The sequence below is a fragment of the Epargyreus clarus genome, unplaced genomic scaffold (genome assembly GCF_041222505.1).
Source record: "Epargyreus clarus isolate Ecla_fem2 unplaced genomic scaffold, WU_Ecla_fem_2.2 ptg000017l, whole genome shotgun sequence".
NCBI classification, from domain to species: domain Eukaryota; kingdom Metazoa; phylum Arthropoda; class Insecta; order Lepidoptera; family Hesperiidae; genus Epargyreus; species Epargyreus clarus.
The window spans coordinates 8,399,584-8,422,748 of record NW_027332225.1 but is presented as its reverse complement, the minus strand read 5'-3'; the positions used below and the strand labels follow the sequence as shown (position 1 = coordinate 8,422,748).

The 23,165-nt window shown below is 34.8% G+C and overlaps 1 protein-coding gene across 1 annotated transcript in view; it reads right to left on the bottom strand.

Moving 5' to 3' along the window:
* The window catches only part of LOC140749238 (zwei Ig domain protein zig-8), a 71,824-nt gene extending 49,719 nt beyond the window's left edge, over positions 1 to 22,105 (bottom strand). Inside the window, exon 1 of the mRNA XM_073082284.1 lies at positions 21,989 to 22,105. Within this exon, the coding sequence (XP_072938385.1) occupies positions 21,989 to 22,028 (40 nt within the window). The 5' untranslated portion in view covers positions 22,029 to 22,105. The remainder of the gene's footprint in view (positions 1 to 21,988) is intronic.
* Positions 22,106 to 23,165: the final 1,060 nt, after the last annotated feature.

Genomic DNA, 23,165 nt, shown 5'->3' with positions numbered 1-23,165 from the left:
TAAAAGTAAATATACACATAAGCTTATTTTTACGTAACGTTACCCTGTTTTGAGAGAGACTAGTTATTCTATATTTCAGCAATGATAGCCTAGGGATCAAGAAACTTGGCCTCTTGATCGAAGGGTCCGAGGTTCGAATCCCAGGCACGCCTCTTATTTTTCAAAGTTATAGTAGAAATCAATTATCACTTGCTTAAAAAGGGGAAACAAAATATCGTGAGGGGTTTGCTCACGATATTTTGACGATGAGATGTCTAAAAAAAGTTTTCAAAGGTATGTGTAGTCTACCAATTCGCATTTGGCCAGCGCGGTAGACTCTAGCCTTCTCATTCTAAAAGGAAACCCGTGCCCAGCAGTGGGACAGTAATGGGTTGATGATGATGATCTATATTTCAGTCGAACACATAACACGGCATAGTTACATGGTACGTATATGAGAGGCGGTCTTTATTAGGTTCAAAGACACAATATTCGAGTTTATAAAACGGCTTGGAATTCTTTACATTCTGGAAATAGCATTAAAGTTGCACAGAATGGGGACATTGTGCTCCTCTTTATTGCCAAGAGTACATTACCTATATACAGTACATGTATGTATTTACTGTCTTGTGAAATGGCGAACTTCCGTACGATTATAGTCTTCGGTCACGATACTCGGTCTAGCGCAGATTTTAAATTACTACTAGATTTATTGTTATTATTTATTCGCATTCGAAACATTTTATTCGCTTTATAACTATGTACTTACGTGAAAATTTATTGCAACAATACAAACGTTTATGAAGAAACATTCATGATTTATTCAGGATTTGACGTAATCAGCATTATCGTCGTCAATATTAATATTCCATTATTAGAGTTCCGTACGAAAAAGAAAGACGGAACCCTTATATGAATACTCGTGTGACTGCCTGTCTGTTCATCTGTCTTTTAGTCGTAACAGCCAATTTGTTTCGAATTGAACCTATTAAGTTGAAATGTGGTACACATAGTGTAACGTAGGTAAGTAAGTAAAAGAAAGCCCGAAGTGGCAAATTGAGTTATTAAAAAATCCAGACAGTTGGTGCCGTATGACGTTTTAACTTAGTAGTCTTGTTATAATAACTTATTTTATCATAATAATTTAGCCTGCCGCCTAAGCCAATATTATATAAAACTTCAAACAGTGGATTTTCAGAAAACCTTGGAGGGAATTTATTTCCCACATACGTAACATTTTTATGGTGGAACATTATTTTTTATTGCAACTTCCTGCGGCCATGTTGGCTACGTTTCAGGTTTCGGGGAAATTATTCGCGCATCTAAACCAAAAACGCTGTAACTGTCGGGAGTCGTGTTGCAAATATTTAGGACCCAGTCCAGCCAACTTGCACTCGAATGTATAAAATGTATAGTAAAGATAAGAAAATGCTGATTTACGACTCAACTGTTACTTTTGATTTACGATTTTCCTTAGCATACTTTGTTTTGTGTCACGTATAATTTAACTGATGCAGATCTGGAATTATAGCTGAAGATGTTCATCTCAGATGTAGTGCAACGTGGCATACGAAATGTTCCAACTAAGTTTTCAAGCACGAATATAAGGAATAATAAGGAAGGACTTTTATATTTCCTTAACATAAAATGCTACTAGCTAGCTAGGTACACTGATATGGAAAATGTACTGAGTTTGATTGCATCGGTACCATACCATATCAATATCTTCATCATTCATTAGGTACATCATTATTTAGGTTTGAAAAATGTGAAAAGGCATTTTTCCTTTTATGAAATCTCTCATTGTATATGACCGCAGTGACCACACTATCGTTCGTAACGTAAAAGCCTTTTCGCTACTTGTATTACAAAATGTAGAAACCCTGAATATATACACTTATCTTTCTATAACATTGTAAAATCGTTGTCCTGCTCCAAAACTATTTAGAATTAGAATAATAACTTAAAGAAAAGCAGCTGACTGGTCTCTCTTACTCGTTGAAAATGCTGTTAAGAAAGTTAATTAAATGAAAATAATTCATATAAGCGTAGGTTATTTAGTTTCTGGAATGTTAAAATGAAATATCTAATGGACAAGCTATGCAATCTCATTTAGTAAAAATTTAATGAAAAACAAAATTAACCATATTTTGCGATAACGGGGTCATATTTTGTATGTAACCAAGTAACTTGAGTATGTCACTTCCAGGCTGGAGTATGTAAAGGCATCAATTTAGAAAGTAGATAATAGAGTGCTTCCATAGGACGCGGCTATTCCCGTTAAATTCAATTTCACTCGCGCAGCAATATACGTTGTACGTAAGTGTATAGTTACTAGCTTGAGAGGAAACGATATAGGTAGAGTTTCTATACGTTTTAGTTTAGTTTATTTTTATACAATAGGAGTAACGTAATAAAAATTGATAGCCTAGTGGTTAAGAAACTCGGCTTCTTAATCGAGGGGTCAGAGGTTCAACTCAGGCACCTCTGATTATCCAAAGTTATGTGCGTATTACAAATTTATTATCACTTGCTTAAACGGCGAAGGAAAACATCGTGAGGAAACCTGCATACCTGCGAAACCTTAAAAAATAAAGTTTTCAAAGGTATATGAAGTCTAACAATTCACGTTTGGCCAGCGCGGTGTACTATGGCCTAACCCTTCTCATTCTGAGAGGAGACCTGTGCCCAGCAGTGGGATAGTAATGGGTCGATGGTGATGATGATGATGATGATGATGAACGTAATATCGCTTGGAAATTTACTTGACCGTGGATTGTTTTTTTGGATTGGTGCAACAATGGTAATGGTCATTGCTGCCAATGGACATCAGCCATGACCAACTCTATATATAACAGATTCCATTTTACACTGATTAACTTATCTACGTTGGCACTCCTGATTACTAAGATGGTCGTCTGGTATGTACAATTGTACAGCCGGTATCCGGACCTTTCCACTGAAATTCAGAACCGTTACACATTAGAAGTTAGTGTGGTGGTCATGCTTCCCCGATCGAACCATACCAGCTCTACCACATTTCAATTTTTTATTAGAAATCTTATAATGTTTCATGCCAAAAAAGCAAGTTCTTTAAATTCCTTTTAAGATCTTTCGAATGTTATTTAAATACCTATAACAACAAGGGTCCTTGTTGTATAAAGTATCTGACTAGATGTCGGCAAAGCTTTATAGAGCTTGAGAATTTGTCATAAAAATTTAATTTTGACAAAAATATAGCTTAGCAATATCGCTAGCATACACTTTCGCTACAATACCCTGTGTATTATTGTACAATACTTTGCAATATAGCTACAAATCGAACGCTATGAGTCTACATCGAACTATAACTGCAATATTATCTGGCTTCGCCGAGATTGTGGCAAGTATTGTACTATGTTACGCGGTGAAGACGGTAACAAGACCGCTACGCAATTGAAGTTAGATATTGCTTGAAAAGTAGACCGTTTATGACGCCTTTAATACGCAAGACTTTTTTACTGTGGAGGTATAACGTTTTTTAAGCATATGTGTGTATGTGTAATTCTTTGGCAAGCTCCACAAGCTAAACGTATTGACGGTTTTTTTCATACATAAGGTGACGTTGAATTTGTCTAATATTTTGAACCAGTTGGTCTATTTTTAATACGCTTTTATTAGCTTCAGACGTATGTATGTTGGTATGTTAGTATGTAACGGAATCTTTGAACATGATTTTAACCCCCTTCAAAACGTCGGATTAACTTGAAATTTGGCATACTTATTAAGGACCGATGACAATTCAATATTTTAAACATTCTGACCCGTTATCCTTACTAGGATAATCAGGATCAGCGATTTTTGTTTTCCTGAGACCCGGAAGGTCTGCGTTAAGACCAATAAAGGAATCTACCAGGCGCGCCGATCACCTAACCTAACCTAACCTAACCTGACCTGACCTGACCTGACCTGACCTGACCTGACCTGACCGGCCTGACCTGACCTTAACTTCGACGCGTCCGTTGTTAATAGCATCATGAAGCGGTGTCTCATCATCCTTATGTAAAGGCATATATGATTTCAGCTCATCGTCATAGTCACAACTTATATTATTAACTCGAGCTGTAAAATTAATTAAACTACCAACAGTTTTAAAATCTCTGCAGGCAGCAGCAACACAAAGAGACGAAATTCTAGAATTATTTTTGATATTAACATCATCATGCTGTAATATTAAATCGATGATTGGACGACGTCCTTTTGAAATGGCTAGATGTAAAGCAGTTGACCGTTTTTCTCTTGAGTATTGCCATCAGCGCCTGTTTTTAAAAGATGCTCTATCATCCTTTTTCCGTGATTACTTTTATCCAAGATAGAGGACCTGGGATATGGTATAAATTATGAAAGAAAGCAGTTAGCATTGGCAATTCGGATGTCATTCAACAACTCCTCTGGCATTTTCACGTTAACAATAAAAATAAACACCAATGTAAAACACCACTTCATACAGCTGTGTTAAACAATGACCCAATATTCATTTTTGCACTGCTAAGCAAAGGTGCTGATGCTGATTCGAAAGATAAACTTGTTAATATGCTACGTAATAATCGTTAAAATAATCGCTAAAATAATTACTAAAAAATTAAAAATAAATAATAGTTAAAAAAACTAAAAAATACGCTTTTGTAAAAAATTCGACCAAAAAATGAAAAATAAATAATAGTTTAAAAAAAACTAAAAATATACACTTTTTATAGAAAATCCAACTAAAAAATAGAAAATAAATTTTTTAAAATTTTAATTAAGAATAGTGTAAATAAGATAAAAATATTTTTTATTGTAAAAAAAGCGTGGGGTGCTTTTTAAGATATTATCAAAATGATAATCCTTCTACTCAATATCTATCAATAAAATATTTATAACTATTGACACCATGCACCCCACGCTTTTTTTACAATAAAAAATATTTTTATCTTATTTACACTATTCTTAATTCAAATTTTAAAAAATTTATTTTCTATTTTTTAGTTGGATTTTCTATAAAAAGTGTATATTTTTAGTTTTTTTTAAACTATTATTTATTTTTCATTTTTTGGTCGAATTTTTTACAAAAGCGTATTTTTTAGTTTTTTTAACTATTATTTATTGTCTTGTAATACTCATGTTTATAAGTTAATTGTTATTCTGGGAAAGTACAGTTATTGTTACTTAGACGCTGATAAAAAAGTAAGAGATCATAAAATGTTTGGCCAGTTTTACAAGCTTTTATTTACTAACTTTTTAGTGCGTTGGTATGTATGGGTCAAATCACGCAACAAGAATTTTAACCTACTTAACTCACTGAGCGGCCAATTTTAAGCTAAAGTTATGCTTAGATTGGATGACAACGCACGATTAGCTTACTGAAGCAGGATGATGTCATCCTGCTTCAGACGTGGCGGACTAGTTCAAAACCCCCATTTCATTTGATAAAAATACGATAAAAGTTTATTTAAAATCTTCTTTGTAGTATATAGATATTTATTTCTGTTTAAATAAAAGTACTTGGGGCTATTAACCCCTGATGAAATCTGCTTCAAACGAGCTTGTCGTGAATCACACACAGACATCCCGTCCAGAATAGTTCAGTCGACCGGGAAATTCAGGGAAATTCCATTTCATCTGTTATGATACATTAGCGCGTCTCACTCCATTTGCCATGCGGTGTCAATGTATCGTAATGGGTGCTCGAACTCGATACTGATGGTATAATTAAATTTTGTTTTAGGGTACCTATAATAATAATATACAAGTGTCGTTCAACTAGAAGTTAAATTATTCGTTCCAGCTACTTTTGCAAGAAATATTTTATTTTAATTCTGTCCTTAGTAGAGGGGATTATATAAATGACACGAAAGCAATCAGTAAAAGATGTCATTCTCATAACTCTTTGACGTATTTATTTGGTGCTATTACTGTCATATCTATTTCTACCTAATATCAGCAACATTAAGTCTAGGGGAGATATTTGTAGGAGTCATTCCATATTGTAATTAAATCATCTAATAGAAGCTGTTGCGGCCTGCCTAAGACAAGAGTCCAATACTATCACTGGTTGAGTGCAGAGTCACTATATCCATGGACGATAGTGACCATTTACTATCTATACTGCGTAATAATTTCATACTTAACTACATAACTATTTTGAAAAAAACATTCACTCACTCCATTTTCTATGAGAAACTCATTAACAAAGACTAGATTTGTAAATCTCAGTTTTATGTACAGAAGCACCGCCTGCAATGAATTATGTCTTCCGTTTACATACCTGCAAGCATAATATTTATTACCGGATGGAAACTGTGCTGCTGCATTGTACCTTCGTTCACTTCTGAGTCGTAACATGTTGAATAAACATTAACAGAATTTACATAGGTGTTTAAATAGCTTGTTCAGGATAAGATATTGCGATTTAATACGTGTATTTCAAATATGTTTGGAGACTTTTCTGTAGGTCCCTGTTTGTCTATGTGTTTGGCTTTATGTTGTGTGTAGTTTGTAATGGTGCACCTCATGTATCCTCATATTGACATTCCTGGGAGCCTACCACTATCTTTTAATAACCATCATAGTTCAGGAAAGTTTTATTTCCTCCTTAAAACAGTAAAATATTCCGTCATACACAGTTGAACAAACTTATACCCTTATTAATTTTTCACTTATCCACTGTATAAAACCAACTGAAATTGTCATATTTCGCTTAAAAAGTTAAATTTCCTGCACAAAAAGTAAAAGTATGAATAAAATAATATTGTGTTAAGAGATGGTAGTAACCCCCTTGTACTTAATAAAATACAATTTACATGTTAATATTAATTTTATATATTTGTATAATTAATTTGACTTTATATAAATATTGCCATTGTATTGATGTGAACTTATTAAAATGTAATAATAATGTATTTTCCATTTTATATAAACAAAGACGATACTAAGTTAAGATAAATATAAGCTAATGTGAATGTATTAGATTGTAATGCCCTATCAGGGTGCATGCATGCAGAATACCTTATTTGTAACACCATAGTAATGCTCATGCATACAATAGCATGAGCAATGAAAGTTGAAGTTGAAAACAATTGAAGTTCTTCAATGCAGACATAATGAAAACAAATATTTAGGTAGAATACGTAATAACTGTTTTCGTAAAGAAATAATAAATATATTTTAATTACTGTACATTTTACAGTAAGTCTTTTTCAACAGAAACTTCTTAGAACAAGTACACAAAAGCGACTTCTTAATAAAATAAGGACATTAAAATGGAGCATCTTTTTAAAAATCGTGTTGGAAAAGAGCAGATTAAATCTAAGCGTGTTAGTTATTTAAAGTTGTTTTCAGAAAAGTATGAACGTTGAATTACCTTAGGATGTTTTCTTCAGAAAAGTATTTTTATCTGTCCTTTTAAGCCTCGACCTTATAATATACAGGGGCATTTTAATATTGCGAATCTTAGCTGTGATGTAAAAAGCTCCCTGACAAGTCAGAACACTACGAATATAAATTAAAAAGCTCTCTCGTCCTCCTGTATTTAATAAAGTACTCTGCAATAGAATTACTACGCACAATGTTTCTACTTTTATATGGAAAGAGCGAAGATTATATTTGCTTATTATTTCCTTGAATACAAACCGAGTTTAAATGACTATGACATTTTTTCTTATATCTTCTATTTGTTTATTTCCTTAAATAGAAACTTAATTTAAATGAAAAGATTTAGGGCTTTTTTCCTATCACGCGAGCCTCCTCCTCATTGCGCATCCTGTCATTGCATCGATACTTTTTCCTGTTATATACCATCATAATTTAAGGTGGTAGAACCCTTTGAGCTCCGGCGGCACCATCACCACTCCTATTTCTTCCTCATAACAGCTGCGTTAAGCGCTGCTGTGTTCTGGTTTAAAGGGTGTGGTAAGGGAGGGATACTTTTATGGGGCGTTCCAGCCTCAGAGGACTAACAGACTAACCTCAAAGGTAGCGGCGCATCTGTGGCCGAACTCATCTAGGAATATCTAATCCTATCTGGGGTTGATTACAGATGGGCGGCACTAACCACTTACCACCAAGAAGACTGCATGCTCGTCTGCTACTCCGGTATTTAAAAAAAAAACATGCTGTCTCACGTTGGTGGGGATAAATAATATTCATCATCATAATTATTTTCAAACTCATTTTTCCAATCATGCTACTAAATTATTGTTGCTTCTACTAATACTATTTTTAATTAAATCCATGTTGTTTAAGAAGTTGCTGCAATCGACCTTGTCTGGAACTTCGCGAAGTAAAGTTCGACGGCATTCATCGTAGTTTTTACTTAAACAAAGTATACATTCATCTTTATGAGGGTTAGTCACTTGGTTATTACTTTTCGGATCGGTTGATAAGTGGATTACTTTGCCCATAAGTGGACTTTTTTCTTAGTTTTAGATTGTACGTGTACTTGATATATTGTTAGTATCGAAAAGAAAAAGTTGTTGAAGTTATTGTGTATTATGAAGGAGATTACTATGGGTGAGTTGTGTAGGTTTATCTTGATTAACTTTATCTATGAAGCATGAGGTAATAAGGTATTCCTGAAGTTTATCGGTAACTCATAATAGAATAAAGTCCTACCCAAGTTCTGAAGATTAAGTTAGAATGCTTTGCCTTTATTACGACTGTTGTAGTCGTAATTACATAGCACTTAACACTATTTAAATAAAAAAATATGAAAATGTATCAATGGTTCTTAGGACAATGAAGAACAATGAAGAATTCTACGAACTTTACATTGAAATGTTATAAAAGTTTCTGCAACGTATAAGTAATACATTCTTATTTTAAGTTACGTTATGACGTAATATCACCGAAGTATGGATACATTTCAATTTGTATCGGAAAGGCAGTGACCGCACTCAAGATCATTTATGACAATATATTGACCCACACTGCTTCGCTGTGACCACGATCCCTGAAATGGGATCTATTCATAGCAATACCGAGGCGAGTTGTTTCGTGGATGAGTTACCGCTAATAGCAAAATTTCAAGAGTTTCTGGTAATGTGGTGCTTTGGATCAAGTTCGATAACGATTATAAGTACATGCTGATACTTAAGTTATTTGAAATATGTATTAGTGTACAAAATATTAATTACATTGTCAAAAGTTATTTTTAACTGTGAATTGTTTATTTTATAGCTTATTTTTACTTTATTGTGAATTTTTCAAATAGGCCTTCAGCCAAAAATATGTATTTTCTTAAAATTGAGGTTTGTCCTTTAGCTTGTCATTTATGATTACTTCCCAGAATTCGATCCTTATAAGCAGCAGAATAACTATCAGATAGTGGAATAATATAGAGGGTGTATTTTTTTTCAAAATGAACTCGTTCGATTCCCGGTTAGAGACAATAATATTTTTAAAAAGTTACGATGCAGTTTTTATCGAAATGCTCGTAAATCTTTTCAGCATTTTTCGCTAATCCTTATAGTTTGGGATGTGGCCCTGAAGGTCGTTTTGAAAAAATCACCCTGTATAATGTATTATTTGTAGCACGCACAAAATGTGACACTAATAAAAAAATATATATAAAATATAAAAAATTATAAATAGAATACGACGAAAAGACAATTGAAAATTGTGAAAAGTCTGGATGTAGCTTTCGTGAAATAAACTGTGCGCAAAATTGTAACGTTTATTACGGCTTCTTTATTACAATTATTAAGGATCAATGAAACCTATCCGTGTTTTCTACAATATTAACTAATTTGCATACTAGATTGTACTTTTTATATTGTAATTGTCGATATGGGATAAGACTTTTTTATTGCTATTGTATCCGTAATACTTATTCTAATAAGTTATTATAATAAATATTGTTTAAATAAATTGCGTATATGGCAATTGAGTTATTCTGCAATAATTATATCTTATCAATTGAATTTGATTATATTTTGTGTGTGAAATCAAAAGTACGTATACAAGTACTTATCTTGATTCTCTCGAGGATCGTAAAGCGATTAAACAAGTTGGGCTGGAATTGGGTTAGTGGTTCCTTGCGTAAAGAAGTTAACAACTTGTAACTGTCCTTTTTCTCGGCTTGTACAAACCTAATAGCACTTGAATGTTAGCTGAATGTTGTTTAAGTTAAAGGTAATTCGTATTTTAGACTTAAATATCAGTATAAGTATCATTCGAAAGGTGGTAGAACCCTTTGTGGAAACACCTCCACACCTATTTCTGCCGCATGACAGCAGCGTTAAGCGCTGAGACATACTTTTTTGAGGTTTTAAGCAGTTAGTCCTTAGGGGTAGTTGCGCATCTGTGCCCGACCTTAGATAGGAATCTATTGCTATCTGGGCTTGATTACAGATGTCCATTGGGAGCAGTAGCCACTTACCATCAGGTGGACTGCATGCTCATCTGCTACTCCTACATTATAAAAAAACTCATTCTAAATTCTAAATAATTGTTGCATTAAAAATAGCTGCGGTATGTCCAAATTATTTCAATATTCCATTCTTCAACTAAGAAAACTTATGTCAAGAACTCAACTACAGAACGTTATAGAAAGATGTATACTAGAGATCCAATCTCTTGAACAATGAATGTCATTTATGTGATCGGATAAAAGCGACGCGTGTCGCGGACGAAACGCTGACGCGAGACCGATTCGTTTATTTTTATGCACAATTTTATTATTTATTTCAGAATCGGCCCGTCAGTGCCACGTCGCTTGTGTATTCTGATTTATGTCGCTTCCGTATGGCCTAGATCTAAAGGGCTAGAGCGTATATTTTGTGACTATTAAGTTTAAATACACTACATCACAAACTTCTTAATTAATACCACTTCAAATTTCCGCTAAATGTGGAAACGTACAAATTTAAGGGACTGAAAGCGGTAACTGTAATGTATATTAATTTGGGAAGTTTATCATACGACCGTAGTTATTACGGCTTCAACCCTTTTTGTACTCTACTGCTGGGCGCGGTTTTCACCACAACTATCTAGATCGTAGATGTAGAGGAGATCTAAAGCCTCCACCAATAGATGAGCACAATGATATATTGGATCTATTGGTGGAGAGAGGTAGGATATATTGACCATATGTTGTAGGATCTCTTCAAACCATCCAAGTCCCCCACGACTTAACGACTGCTAAAATTGAAGTAACTATCATTGTAGACATTTTTTAAAGATACAAAGAGTTTCATACTCTACTTCTTCTCGATAGCAAAACTCCTTGCGGAATGGTAGTAGATACATTCAAAAATAATTCTGTAAAGAATCTACTTTGAATAAAATATTTTTATTACATTTTTGATTTTGATTAGGCTATGATATCAACAGGAGGCGACGGTTTAACGTGCCCTCCGAGGAAAGGGAGCGTAATAGCCACTAGCCACTCATCCATGTAGTTAATATAATTAAGGAGATTATAGCATAATGATCTAAAAGTAATCTAAAAGTAATAGCATAAAGGTAAAAATATCCCCGACCTTATCATTTAGTTACGTTATTTTCTTTTACAAATAAGACGTTTCTTCATAAGAACCGTTGTTGGAAAGTGTACGTATTACAACTTTAAAGGAATGAATAAACAACAACTTAGTTTGCTATTTTACTTTTCCGTGAAATAAAGATTTATAGGCTTTGAATGGTTATAAATTGTCTATATTATTTTTTATTAAATGAAAGTTGTAAACGAGCATGCGGCATGAGCATGCTGTAATCAATATCAGATAAGATTAGATTCCTACCCGAGATTTGTCACAGATGCACCTTTGCAGACTAAGTTGGAATCCGGATACGTACGTGTAGGTATATCTTCCTTACCGCGCCCTTCAAACCAGAACACAACAGCGCTGAACACTGCTGTTCTTAGGTAGACCAAGGTGTGACGGTGGTTCCTCAGGAACACAAAGTGTTCGAAACCGTCAAAACCTTTCAAATATATTTATATGTGAAATAAACCGCTAGAATCCTGAACCGCCCGCATCAACGCAACATCCATTTTCTCTTATTACTGTCTGTCACCGCCATTACGATTCTCCCTAGATGGCCGCTGACGGATATCTCTTTAGTACGGATTTTATTAAATTTTCAACATGATGAAAATGTTTCGTAGGCAACACACTCTTACATTTATTGAAGCTCATTTATTCAACGAATTTGAGCTCGTTTTATAAAATAAAAAAGTTTAGTTAAGTAAATAATATATGTACGTTTTTAGGTATATTATACGTACTCGTATACATTAAAAAACACGTGCAACTTTAACAAAAAAATTATAAATGAAAAAACGGGTAAATATATAGTTTATTTTCAAAAATAGTAGGTTGATTTAAATAAGTTACAAGATACAGTAAGATTATTTAAAGAAATAAAAATCTACAAATACCACACAAAAATAAGTATCATTTCGCTGATAGCTTTATAAGCCTACTGTAATAGTAGAGATTTGAAGATTTTCGTGAATCACTCGACCTTTCCACACTATTGAGTGCCTACAGAGATTGGCGTCTACTTGTACCGCTATAATGCTATTGGATCACGAGTTGTATCGTTAACGGTTAATTGAACAGTGCTCCCGTCACTTAGTACAGTGACTGGAATCGAAAGTAATGATTTATTTATAAATAATATCAAACTAAAAAATAATTGCACCAGTATACATTAAAGCATTGTATTAGATTATTACAACGTATATCTTGTTTATTATTATGGTGACCCGCGTGGCGGAGCGATCACCATACCGGTCTGATGCGCAAAGGGTTCGATCCCCGGCCAGACAGATATCTAAATGATGAATTTAGATTTCTGTTTCTGGGTCTGGGTGTTTGTGTATTTGTCTCTGTGTATCCATGGCACCCACGACACAAGGAATCCTAGTGTAGGACTGTGAGTGTAGAAAGTGTTTATAATATGAATGAGGGCAAGTACATAAAATTTAAAGATTACCATGAGACACTCGACCTTTCTATTCTATTGAGTGCCTATAGATTATAGTGTTATAGACACCACCTTAAACGGCTATAATGCTATTGGATCATGAGTAGTATCGTTTACGGTTAATTGAACAGTAGGTATTCGCATCACTTAGTGCACTGAGTGGGATCGAACGCTGTGATGTATTTATAGATAATCTTATATATACAATTCTCGTGTCACAATGTTAGTGACCGTACTCCTCCGAAACGGCTTTACCGATTTTCACCAAATTTTATATGCATATTCAGTCTGACAATCGGTTACTATCTATTTTTCATACCCCTAAGTGATAAGGGTTGTTCACCCTTAACATTTTTTTATTTATATGGCAACACAACGTTTTCCGGGTCAGCTAGTATCAAAATATAATACTAACGTTTGCATTGAATTACCTTTATAGATTATGCTCCAGACTATCCGCCATTGTAGGGCCGCCAAAGACACGTGCCTGCAGCTATTATAAAGATATCTGTCACAATGTTCATTATTTTGTTATTTCTATTCTCTAAAAGACAGATATGAAAGAAACCAAAGGTGCCTACAGTTTTCAGTGAAACTCACAATCACACAACAAATCTAACAGCTTTTCTAAGCTCTCACCCAACATAGCAAGATAAGACACAAAGTACAGAACAAAACGTATTTACTTCATAAACCCCTAAGTAAGCAACGCTGTTCGCCACAAAATAAAGCTATAAGCGGCGGCCATATATTACCCGTTTATTTCCTTACAGCGAAGGGTATGTCTGGACGCTCACCCCAGGCCCGTATAATTCAGGAAACGTCACAGTTCCAAACATATGAAGCGGTAATCGATACCCTTTGGGGACCCTAAAACGAAAATTTAGATACCTACTGCTTGTTTGGTCAGATCTATCTCTTTATTTACTATTCTTCAGGTCTTCGTTACAAATCGGTTACAAATACGTAACATTAATATTAGTTGTATGTTGACTTAATTTTCTTTTTTATAATATAGGACTAGCAGACGAGCATGCAGTCCACCTGATGGTAATTGGCTAGTGCCGCCCATGAACATCTGTAATAAACCCCCAGATAGGATTAGATAATCCTACCTAAGGTCGGCCACAGATACGCCGCTACCCCTGAGAACTAAGCTGGAACGTCTCGGAAAAGTATGTCTCCCTTACCACACCCTTCAAAGCAGAACACAGCAGCGCTTAACACTGCTGTTATGAGGCAGAAATAGGTGTGGCGGTGGTGCCGCCGGAGTCGAACCACAAAGGGTTCTACCACCTTTAATGTTTTAGATACTGCATGATAGTGATTTATATCTGAAATCGTACACGAACGATGAATTCATTGTGAACAATATCCGCGGTTTGTTTCATCTACTTGCTTATCTACTCTAAGAAATGTACTAATCTTAAAAAAAAATTTCAAAGCGGATCGCTTGTGAGGATAAATCATTTTCAAAGCAAGTGAACAGCATTGACAGAAAGATAAACCTAATCAAGAAATAGGAAAATAAGTTTCCTATTTCACAAATTTGGAATTGTAAACTGGAAAAACCCTTTCAGTGTGATTGCGTAATTCGCTCGTCGGTTGCCTGTGTTTGACATAATTCGATAACCGCCTAGCCTGAAATCCGGAGCTATTGTCGACAGGCAAATGACGGTCTCGGAAAATACGAAATAAGTAACGAATGGTTTGAAAATAAAGACAATTTTGTAACTGATATCGTAGCTTTTTGATAAATATAGAATACCAGCATGTTAAGTGGTTGTCATTGATTATGTAGCGATTTTAAATAGAAGTGGCTTCACTTGAGAATGATTAGAAATTGTTGAATATCTCCTGTTATTAATAATCAATCTATCCAATGTTTTGCTTACCAACGATTTCTTACTAAAGTGCAACAGATATTAAATAAAGGATAATCTAGTTTCTACAGAAAGACCTACAAAAATACCTCGAGTTATACTTTTAAAAATAATTTGATATCAAAGGATTTATATACTCGTAAAAATAGAGATACAAATACAAAGACTCGTAAGTCTCAATAAAAAAATAATACATTTTACGGTCATCAAGCGCTCTATTTGTGGAATAACTCGATAACCAGCGTCCGTTTAAATCCGTTCCAATCGTGCATAAATCAAATAGAGCCATCAAAAACAAGCAAAAAGTTTATTTTATAAACCGTAAATGTTTTGAAAGTAACCTTAATTTAATCATTTATCCAAATTCCAGAGTAGAATCTTTTAAGTTTTATACGTAGGTACTAGAAATAAATTATTACTTATTTAACTGAACAGATATTAAGTTAGACAGTAAGTTAAAGTTATGAGATAAAAATTCATGATCCATTCAAGTGATGTGCTGTTTTAAACGTACTTGCCAAAAAAAATAGGTTCGTCGTTATATTCGTCGTGTAGCTTTTTTATAATATAGGAGTAGCAGACGAGCAGGCAGTCCACCTGATGATAAGTGGCTACTGTCGCTTATGGACATTTTTAATCAACACCAGATAGGTATACATATTCCTACCTGTAGTCGGCCACAGATGCGCCGCTACCCTTGAGAACCAAGCTGGTACGAGTATGTCTCGGAAAAATATGTCTCCGGTACCACACCCTTCAAACTGGAACACAGCGGCGCTTAACACTGCTGATATGAGGCTGAAATAGGTGTGGCGGTGATACCGCAGGAGTCAAACCACAAAGGGTTCTACCACCTTCAAACCTATCTATTATCATATCGTTTTATAATAACGTTGATAATAAAACTGAAACAGCCTATAGTATTCTTTTGTTCCAACACAAATATGCCACCGCCACAGCCACTTAACTGCGTGAGAGGCAATAATGTTCACTCGGCATAACATAATTTAATACCAATGCCTGTATATTAGGCCACGTACACACGAGCGTGTAGTGACACATATAACAGTCAACCATACATTGTATCATAATAATCTGTATGTAATTACCGATAAAGTTATATTGTTTTGTAGAACAAACTAACGTAAGTATATATTTCTCAAGTATTAAGTAAGTTCTTTTATATTAAGAACTATGTACGATTCTATAGTGTGATACTGTTGCCAAAAACCTAAAGTGCTTTGAAATATCTCTACATTTTCATAATTGATACTATTCGTAATGAAATTATAAGCTACGTACATGAGCTTGGTAGATACATATTAGGGTGAGATTCATTGATCATATTGTATTTTTGTGATTTACTTTCTCAATTTGATACCAAGACCACGTTTTCTTTAAAATATAGAAGTCAGTAGATATCCCTCGTAAAAGATATAGGATCCCACGTGAAAGTCAGACCGAGAAATATGACCAAGACACAGCAAAGCGTCCATTAAACTAATCTAATGTAGGAACGCAGTACAAGCGCAAATACTAGAAGACGAATTACTGCTTAAACAAGTTGTTCTCTTGGTACTAGTTGCATTGCTTTTGTTATATTGAGATGCTGCAGGAAAGCACAATACGTCTTCGTGGAATAGAATTGAATTGAAAATAAAATAAAAATGTAATTAAATTGGTTTTTGTGCTTTGAACTGTTTATAAATGGTTCAAAAGGTTTCTCGGTGGTTATTTCTCAAGGAATTGTAATTCTTGTAAACTGTAGTTATTTTGAAACTATTAGAATCCATTAGGATTTGGTTATAAGCATACATTTACCATCTAATAGCCTTGTTGAGTGCTTCTACATTCTAATTAGAAGTATGTGGTAACTGATAAGACATTTAAAAGGGTTTCAACTTCTCATCGGTAGTAACGTTCTTGTGGAAGATTTAAGGTAGGACTACAATTTTATTTGAATTTACTTACAGTAAAAAATTAGCAGTAACTACCTTCTACCAGACGGACATCAAGCTTATTTGCTGCTTAACTTTTTCAATTGGTGTGATAGAAATTGCCTTTAAGGACCAATCCTACTTAGACCAATTGATTTAAGATGTCTTTTAAGATTGATAGATGGAAGTGATTTCTTGGTACAAGGTGGACTGTTTTTAACTGCTTATTTCATAAAAATATGAGATTCAACATTGGATGCAGTATTCAGCATTAAAAAATACAACATTTTAAAATATTTTGTATACTTTCAATGATTTAAAGATAGTCATAGTTAATCGAATTTAGCAATAACATTTACTAGACGTAATAGCTATACGTTAAATAAAACAATCCGATCAAAGTACAAAGAGCTCCAGCGCTTTTGTTAAACTAAGCCAACACACAAATGTGCCTCGAGCTCAAACACAAGACGAATTGCAGCTAGAACAAGCTGTTCAAACATGTTCCTTGCTGCGCTACCTTTATTGAGACCGTACTGAATCGCAGTGATCTTTGTGTGGAAAGAGGAATTGTATTCGAAATGTGTTTAATTAGGATTTCAACAAGTTAACTATGTACTGAGATCTTCCATTCTGTAATTGTAGGTTAATGAATGGACTTATATTATGGTTATATCGTATTTCTACAAAGCTATTCAATGTCGAGTGGTGGTAGTAGATTGATATGATGTTGTTAATACCGTTGAAATAGCAAATAAGTAGGCAGTCCACCCGTTAGTACTGGTAACTGGCGTCTAGTCCTTGTCGCCCGTAGACGTCCGTTACCAACTCTGCATAGAACAGGGGTACTTCCTGAAGTCGATCACTTCTGATGTTATTATGATAGTCTGTTTGGTTTTTCGAACCATAGACAAAAATAGAGGTTTCTTAAAAAACCCAAATAATTTTGCTATTACTGAATATCCGCCTCTTAAACGCCAATACACAAATGAACCACAAGTAACACAAGACAGCGTAAATGAAACTAAAACAAGTTGTTCAAACAAGTTCCTGCCACGCTACGTTTATTGAGACGCGGTACGGAAACAATAACTTTAAACAGTTAGATGTGTTCGGGTTCGGATCTAGGTACTCCAGGATTGATACTTAAACATTTAAGAGATGTCTCTTAGCATTATCATCAAATTGAATTTCTGATAATTTCATAGCACAAATAATGTCTAATAGCATATGCAGTACTTGTAATACACCATAGCATACACAAAATATTACCGATTATTCACTGATCTTGTTACACTTTGTATAATACTGATCAGAATATCGATATCTGTCTATTAAACACCATTACACAAATGCACCACAAGTAATATAAGACAACGTAAATGCAACTAAAACAAGTTGTTCAAACAAGTTGGTGCCACTCTACCTTTACTGAGACGCGGTACGGAAGCAATACCTTTAACAGTTAGATGTGGTCGGGTTCGGATCTTGGTAATCCAGGAATTGGTATTTAAACATTTAAGAGATGTGCATCAAATTAAATTTTAGATATTTTTATCACAATAATGTAACATATTATACAATGTTCGACAGGGTTAGCAACACATTTGTGGCTAAACTCAGGTAGGAATCTAATCTTAGCCATCAAATTAATTACAGGTGACGATGGGTGGCAGTATCCACTTATCAGGTGGACTACATGTTTTTTTTTTATAACATAAGAGTAGCAGACGAGCATGCAGTCCACCTGATGGTATGTGGCTACTGCCACCCATGGACATCTGTAATCAACCCCACATAAGATTAGATATTCCTACCTGAGGTCGGTCACAGATGCGCCGCTACCCCTGAGGACTAAGCTGGAACGCCTCGGAAAAGTCTGTCTCCCTTACCACACCCTCCAAAACGGAACACAGCAGCGCCTAACACTGCTGTTATTAGGTAGAAATAGGTGTGGCGGTGGTGCCGCCGGAGTCGAACCACAAAGGGTTCTACCACCTTCTGCTGGCTCATGTTTTTTTGCTGCACTAATTTTATAAAAAAATACTTTTTTATCCACATTATTTATGGGTACAACCATGTTGCTGAACTTACATAACGTTTCTCAAACACCAACGCCTCAGTCAAATGTCACCACTTTTAGTTACTTATCCGATACAAGGACCAACGTCGGACTCATTTGCCTAAGCGGCGAACCCTGGAAACTGTGAGTGCCCTTTTAACATTATTCATATATTCATTTCTTCACGACACGCGACCCCGTTTGCACAGTCTCGTTATTGCCCGTTTGTTAGCCTATTGTTTGCGAGGTACCAACAAGCTACGAAATATTTAAGAATGTGTCTAACTCACATTTAGCACGACACCTCCGGAAGGTGGTTGAACTCGGTGATTCGGTGGTAACCTTCGCTTCACGTACTTAAACGGTGTAAAGCTGCTATTTTCTAGTCTTAAGGGCATGTTTAGGGTTACTTAAACGAGATGTAACAAATTAGTCAAAATTAATCAAACAAGACGTTCCAAATTTGTCAAAATAATTAAACGAGACGTTTCAAATTAGTCGAAAATAAAATCAAAATATTGTATGCAAGAAAGTTTATAGAATTATTTGTGAAACTCAGTAATCTCACATTTCACTAGGTTTTTACGAAGAGGAAGCGGTGAAAGGAACTCCATAACAAACCTAAATTCCTCAAAGAGCAGCTATGCCGCATGAATAATCTCTAGTAGCATAATAGCATGTGCACCCGGTGGACATCTTTAAGCGCCCCTGAATAAAAATATCTAGGAGCCTCTTTAGTCCACGAGCGTTAGTGACCATTTAATACCAGCTGGGCTATATGTTCAATGTTCGTGCTTCTACTATAAAAATCAACTAAAACGATTTCATAAGTCAAATATGACACGGAATATTTTCTGCATATTTTATACTGGAAGCAATGCTTGAAAGATCGATTTCAGATAAGATTCCTATCGTATTTCATGTCAGCGATGAATGTTTATGGGCTGCCGTCATCGCTTATTGTCAGGTGATTTGCAGATTTTCTCTATAAATAAAATTAGATTCCCTGACCGATATGCTAACTATTGCTGTCTAATTTAAATAAAAATAACTAAACATTAAATATGTTAAAATTAAAATATGTTGAAAGTTAAGTTTCAATGCATTAAAGAATTGGTAACTAACTGAAGAAACTGGGAGAATATAGAAATGTTTTATTTCCAAAAAAAGTTTATAAAATATCGTGATAGGGATACATTCATGTTTTATAAACCTTTGTTGACGAGGGGGAACCTTTAAAAGATACCCCTAACCCGTACTAAAACCCCACCGGTGGCCGTCCTCAGCATTACTAAGAGGACTCCGGGATCCCCTACGGAACGCAACCGGAGTCCTCTGAACGCGTTTCCCCTTCTGGCTCCGCCCAGGTGAGCTTCAGGGCTCGGCATACCGTCTGGTGTTTGCGACGCTATGCGACCACACATACCGCCGTCATTCCCGGGGTCGCCTGCTAGACGCTTCGATCTCCCATTCTCGCCCGCCCGCAACCCCCGGAGCCCCCATTTAGTCGCCTTACGACAGGCAGCCCTACTGTAGCCCTATTCTAGTCCCGGAGTTACAGGGACAATGTTTTATAAACCTACGAAACCGTTGTTTACCGAGTTAGACATGACCCTGTGATATCCCTTGGCCTTTATGTGTTTACTATAAACAATACCACTCATAAATATAAACATTATAATAATTAATATTCGTGTTCCTAAACAAGTATTTAGTAAGCAATTCTTTATTTTCTTTTTCATTCGATCCTTACAAAATTTTGGATTTTTAGTAAGCATCATGTATTCTGCTTTAATTATCTGGTTAATGGTTTAAGAAAGGCATCTTTTATTCAGTCTCTATTGGTAGCACTGGATCTACTTCGGATGGAAATCTTATTCTACTTAGAGTAACTTACAGATTTAATGTTAAGAATAACTTAGACCGGGTTACTTACTTACTTTTATTATGTACTTAGAAAAACAATCTTATGTAATAAACAATAGCACATAACTACGTATTATATTCATACATAACACAACAGCCTGAAAGTATTCATTTTCGCTCAGTTTAACCATTTTCTCATTTTATAGAACTGGCAAAGAATATTTATGAAAGAAAATGTTACTGAGAATAACGCATGTGTTTTACTGAAATGCATAAATGTGGAGGGGAAAAAATATCTCTGAGCGCACTTTATCTCTTTTCAACTTGTTAAGCACGACATATTGCAGGTTTTAATGTATGTAAATTCGGAGCATTCGTATTTTTGGCTCGTAAACCGAAAGTCACAAATATGTTTAAAATATTTTTCTGTTAAATTTTCTTCACTGTCAAATACGTTTTTCTAACGAGTATTCTGGAATAAGGTCTGCGATATTTATTTGTCATTTTATATTTATAAGGTAATTTTCAGTGATATTTAATTTAAAAGCTTTTAAGGCCTGCTTTGTAGTTATACTCCTGTCTAATTCACGCCTAAAATATTTTTGGGTTTTTGTAAAGCATTTAAACAACAACATACCTCAATAAAATAAGAAAAGTAAATAATTACACACACATGACTAAATTTCTGTTTATGTTTAACCAAAGTCCCATTTAAATAAAGTGGGATTTGGTAAAATTACTCGTATGAAATTTTATGTATGAGAAAAAACATTTTGTACAAAATATTAACACGATATTTTCCTTACAAATATTATACCTGTGATCACCTACTTACTACAAAAAGCTTCATATATTTGTGTTACGTGTTACAACATGTGTTACATTTTTTATCATACAGGGGTAGCAGACGAGCATGCAGTTCGCCTTATGGTAAGTGTAGCCACCGCCGCGCATGGGCATCTACAATCAACCCCAGTTAAGATTAGATTCCTACCCAAGGTTGTCCACAGATGCGCCGCTACCCCTGAGAACTAAGCTGGAATACATAAAAAAATAATGTCTCCGTTCACAACAGAACACAATAGTGTCTAACTCTGATGTTATTAGGTAGAAATTAGTATGGCAATGGTACCGCCGGAGTCGAACCACAGAGTGTTCTACCACCTACAAAACATTAATAATTTAATTAACAACAAGATATTAGTAGTTTAAAACTTATCAGCACTATGAAACAACTGAAAAGCGTGTTACACAATGATTAAATGTTCCACACACATCTACAGACTAAATTATCACGAACAAGTACGTACCTAATTGAGTGAACACACACAGCAGCGCCACGAGCCACATCACTGTTGTCGTTTTTCACATCATTACCGAACACACTCACTTATCACACTCCTTTGTTCTCACTTCATGCCTGTTCCCTGTTTAAGCGCCGCGATTATCTGGAAACAGAAAATGTTCATTGTGGAAATACTGTGTTACAAATATTATTATGTGCTGGACATGACATGCCTTGATCGTTTATTATTACAGTAAACCAGCTTAAATCTTGGTATTCCAATGTGGGTGGTGATATTGACGATGGTTAATAATGATATTATAAAAGTCGATTTGTAAATACTAAAAATAAAAAAAATACTTCATAAATACAGGGCCACTAGTCGGCTGTGTATTTATTATTAGACAGATTTTTAGTAATATTACGATTTACTGGAGTCTCCATCAGCATTAATATGTAATATTATTACTTAATTATATTTTACATAATATTACATTGACTGGAACTTAACGATTTCGAAAATTTAGAAATGTCGTAAATGTTTTTAGACTACTCTTGCTTATATCCGTTTTACTGTCTTGACGTCGGCTATAACTGCAGAAAAGTAAAATAATGCATGTGACATTGATTTTATATTAATCAGAGAATAATTCATATGGTGTATAACTCTACTAAATCAAATTTACGAGTTTTATTCAGATCACGTATAAAATACACTATCTTATACACATGGGTAGCATTGTATGTTTATCTTTTTACTTAGATAAATAGACGACAAGTGCCAAATACCAAGTGCCAAGTACCACATTATATAATGTCGTAAACGGGGCGACAGTATTTTGCCTTCAAATATTTTATCCCCCATATTAATAACGTTTATTGTTCACTCATAATGTCACGCAAGGATTTCTTGTAGTGAGGTTGGTACAGACTCACAGAAATGTAGATATTTTTAATAAGATTTAAGTAGCGAACTACCTTGCAGTTCTCCTAATGATAATCAGTCGCTGCCACCCATATACATCTGTAACCAACTCCATATATAAACAAGGTTCTACCTGTAGCCGTTCACAGATGCTATGCTAATGGCATGCTGAAGGCTATAATACTACCTCATAATGTTTACACCCCTTCACCGAAAGAGCGACCACCTTCACGCTACAAATAGATGTGGCTGTGGTACGTCCCCGGTAAAATCTCGT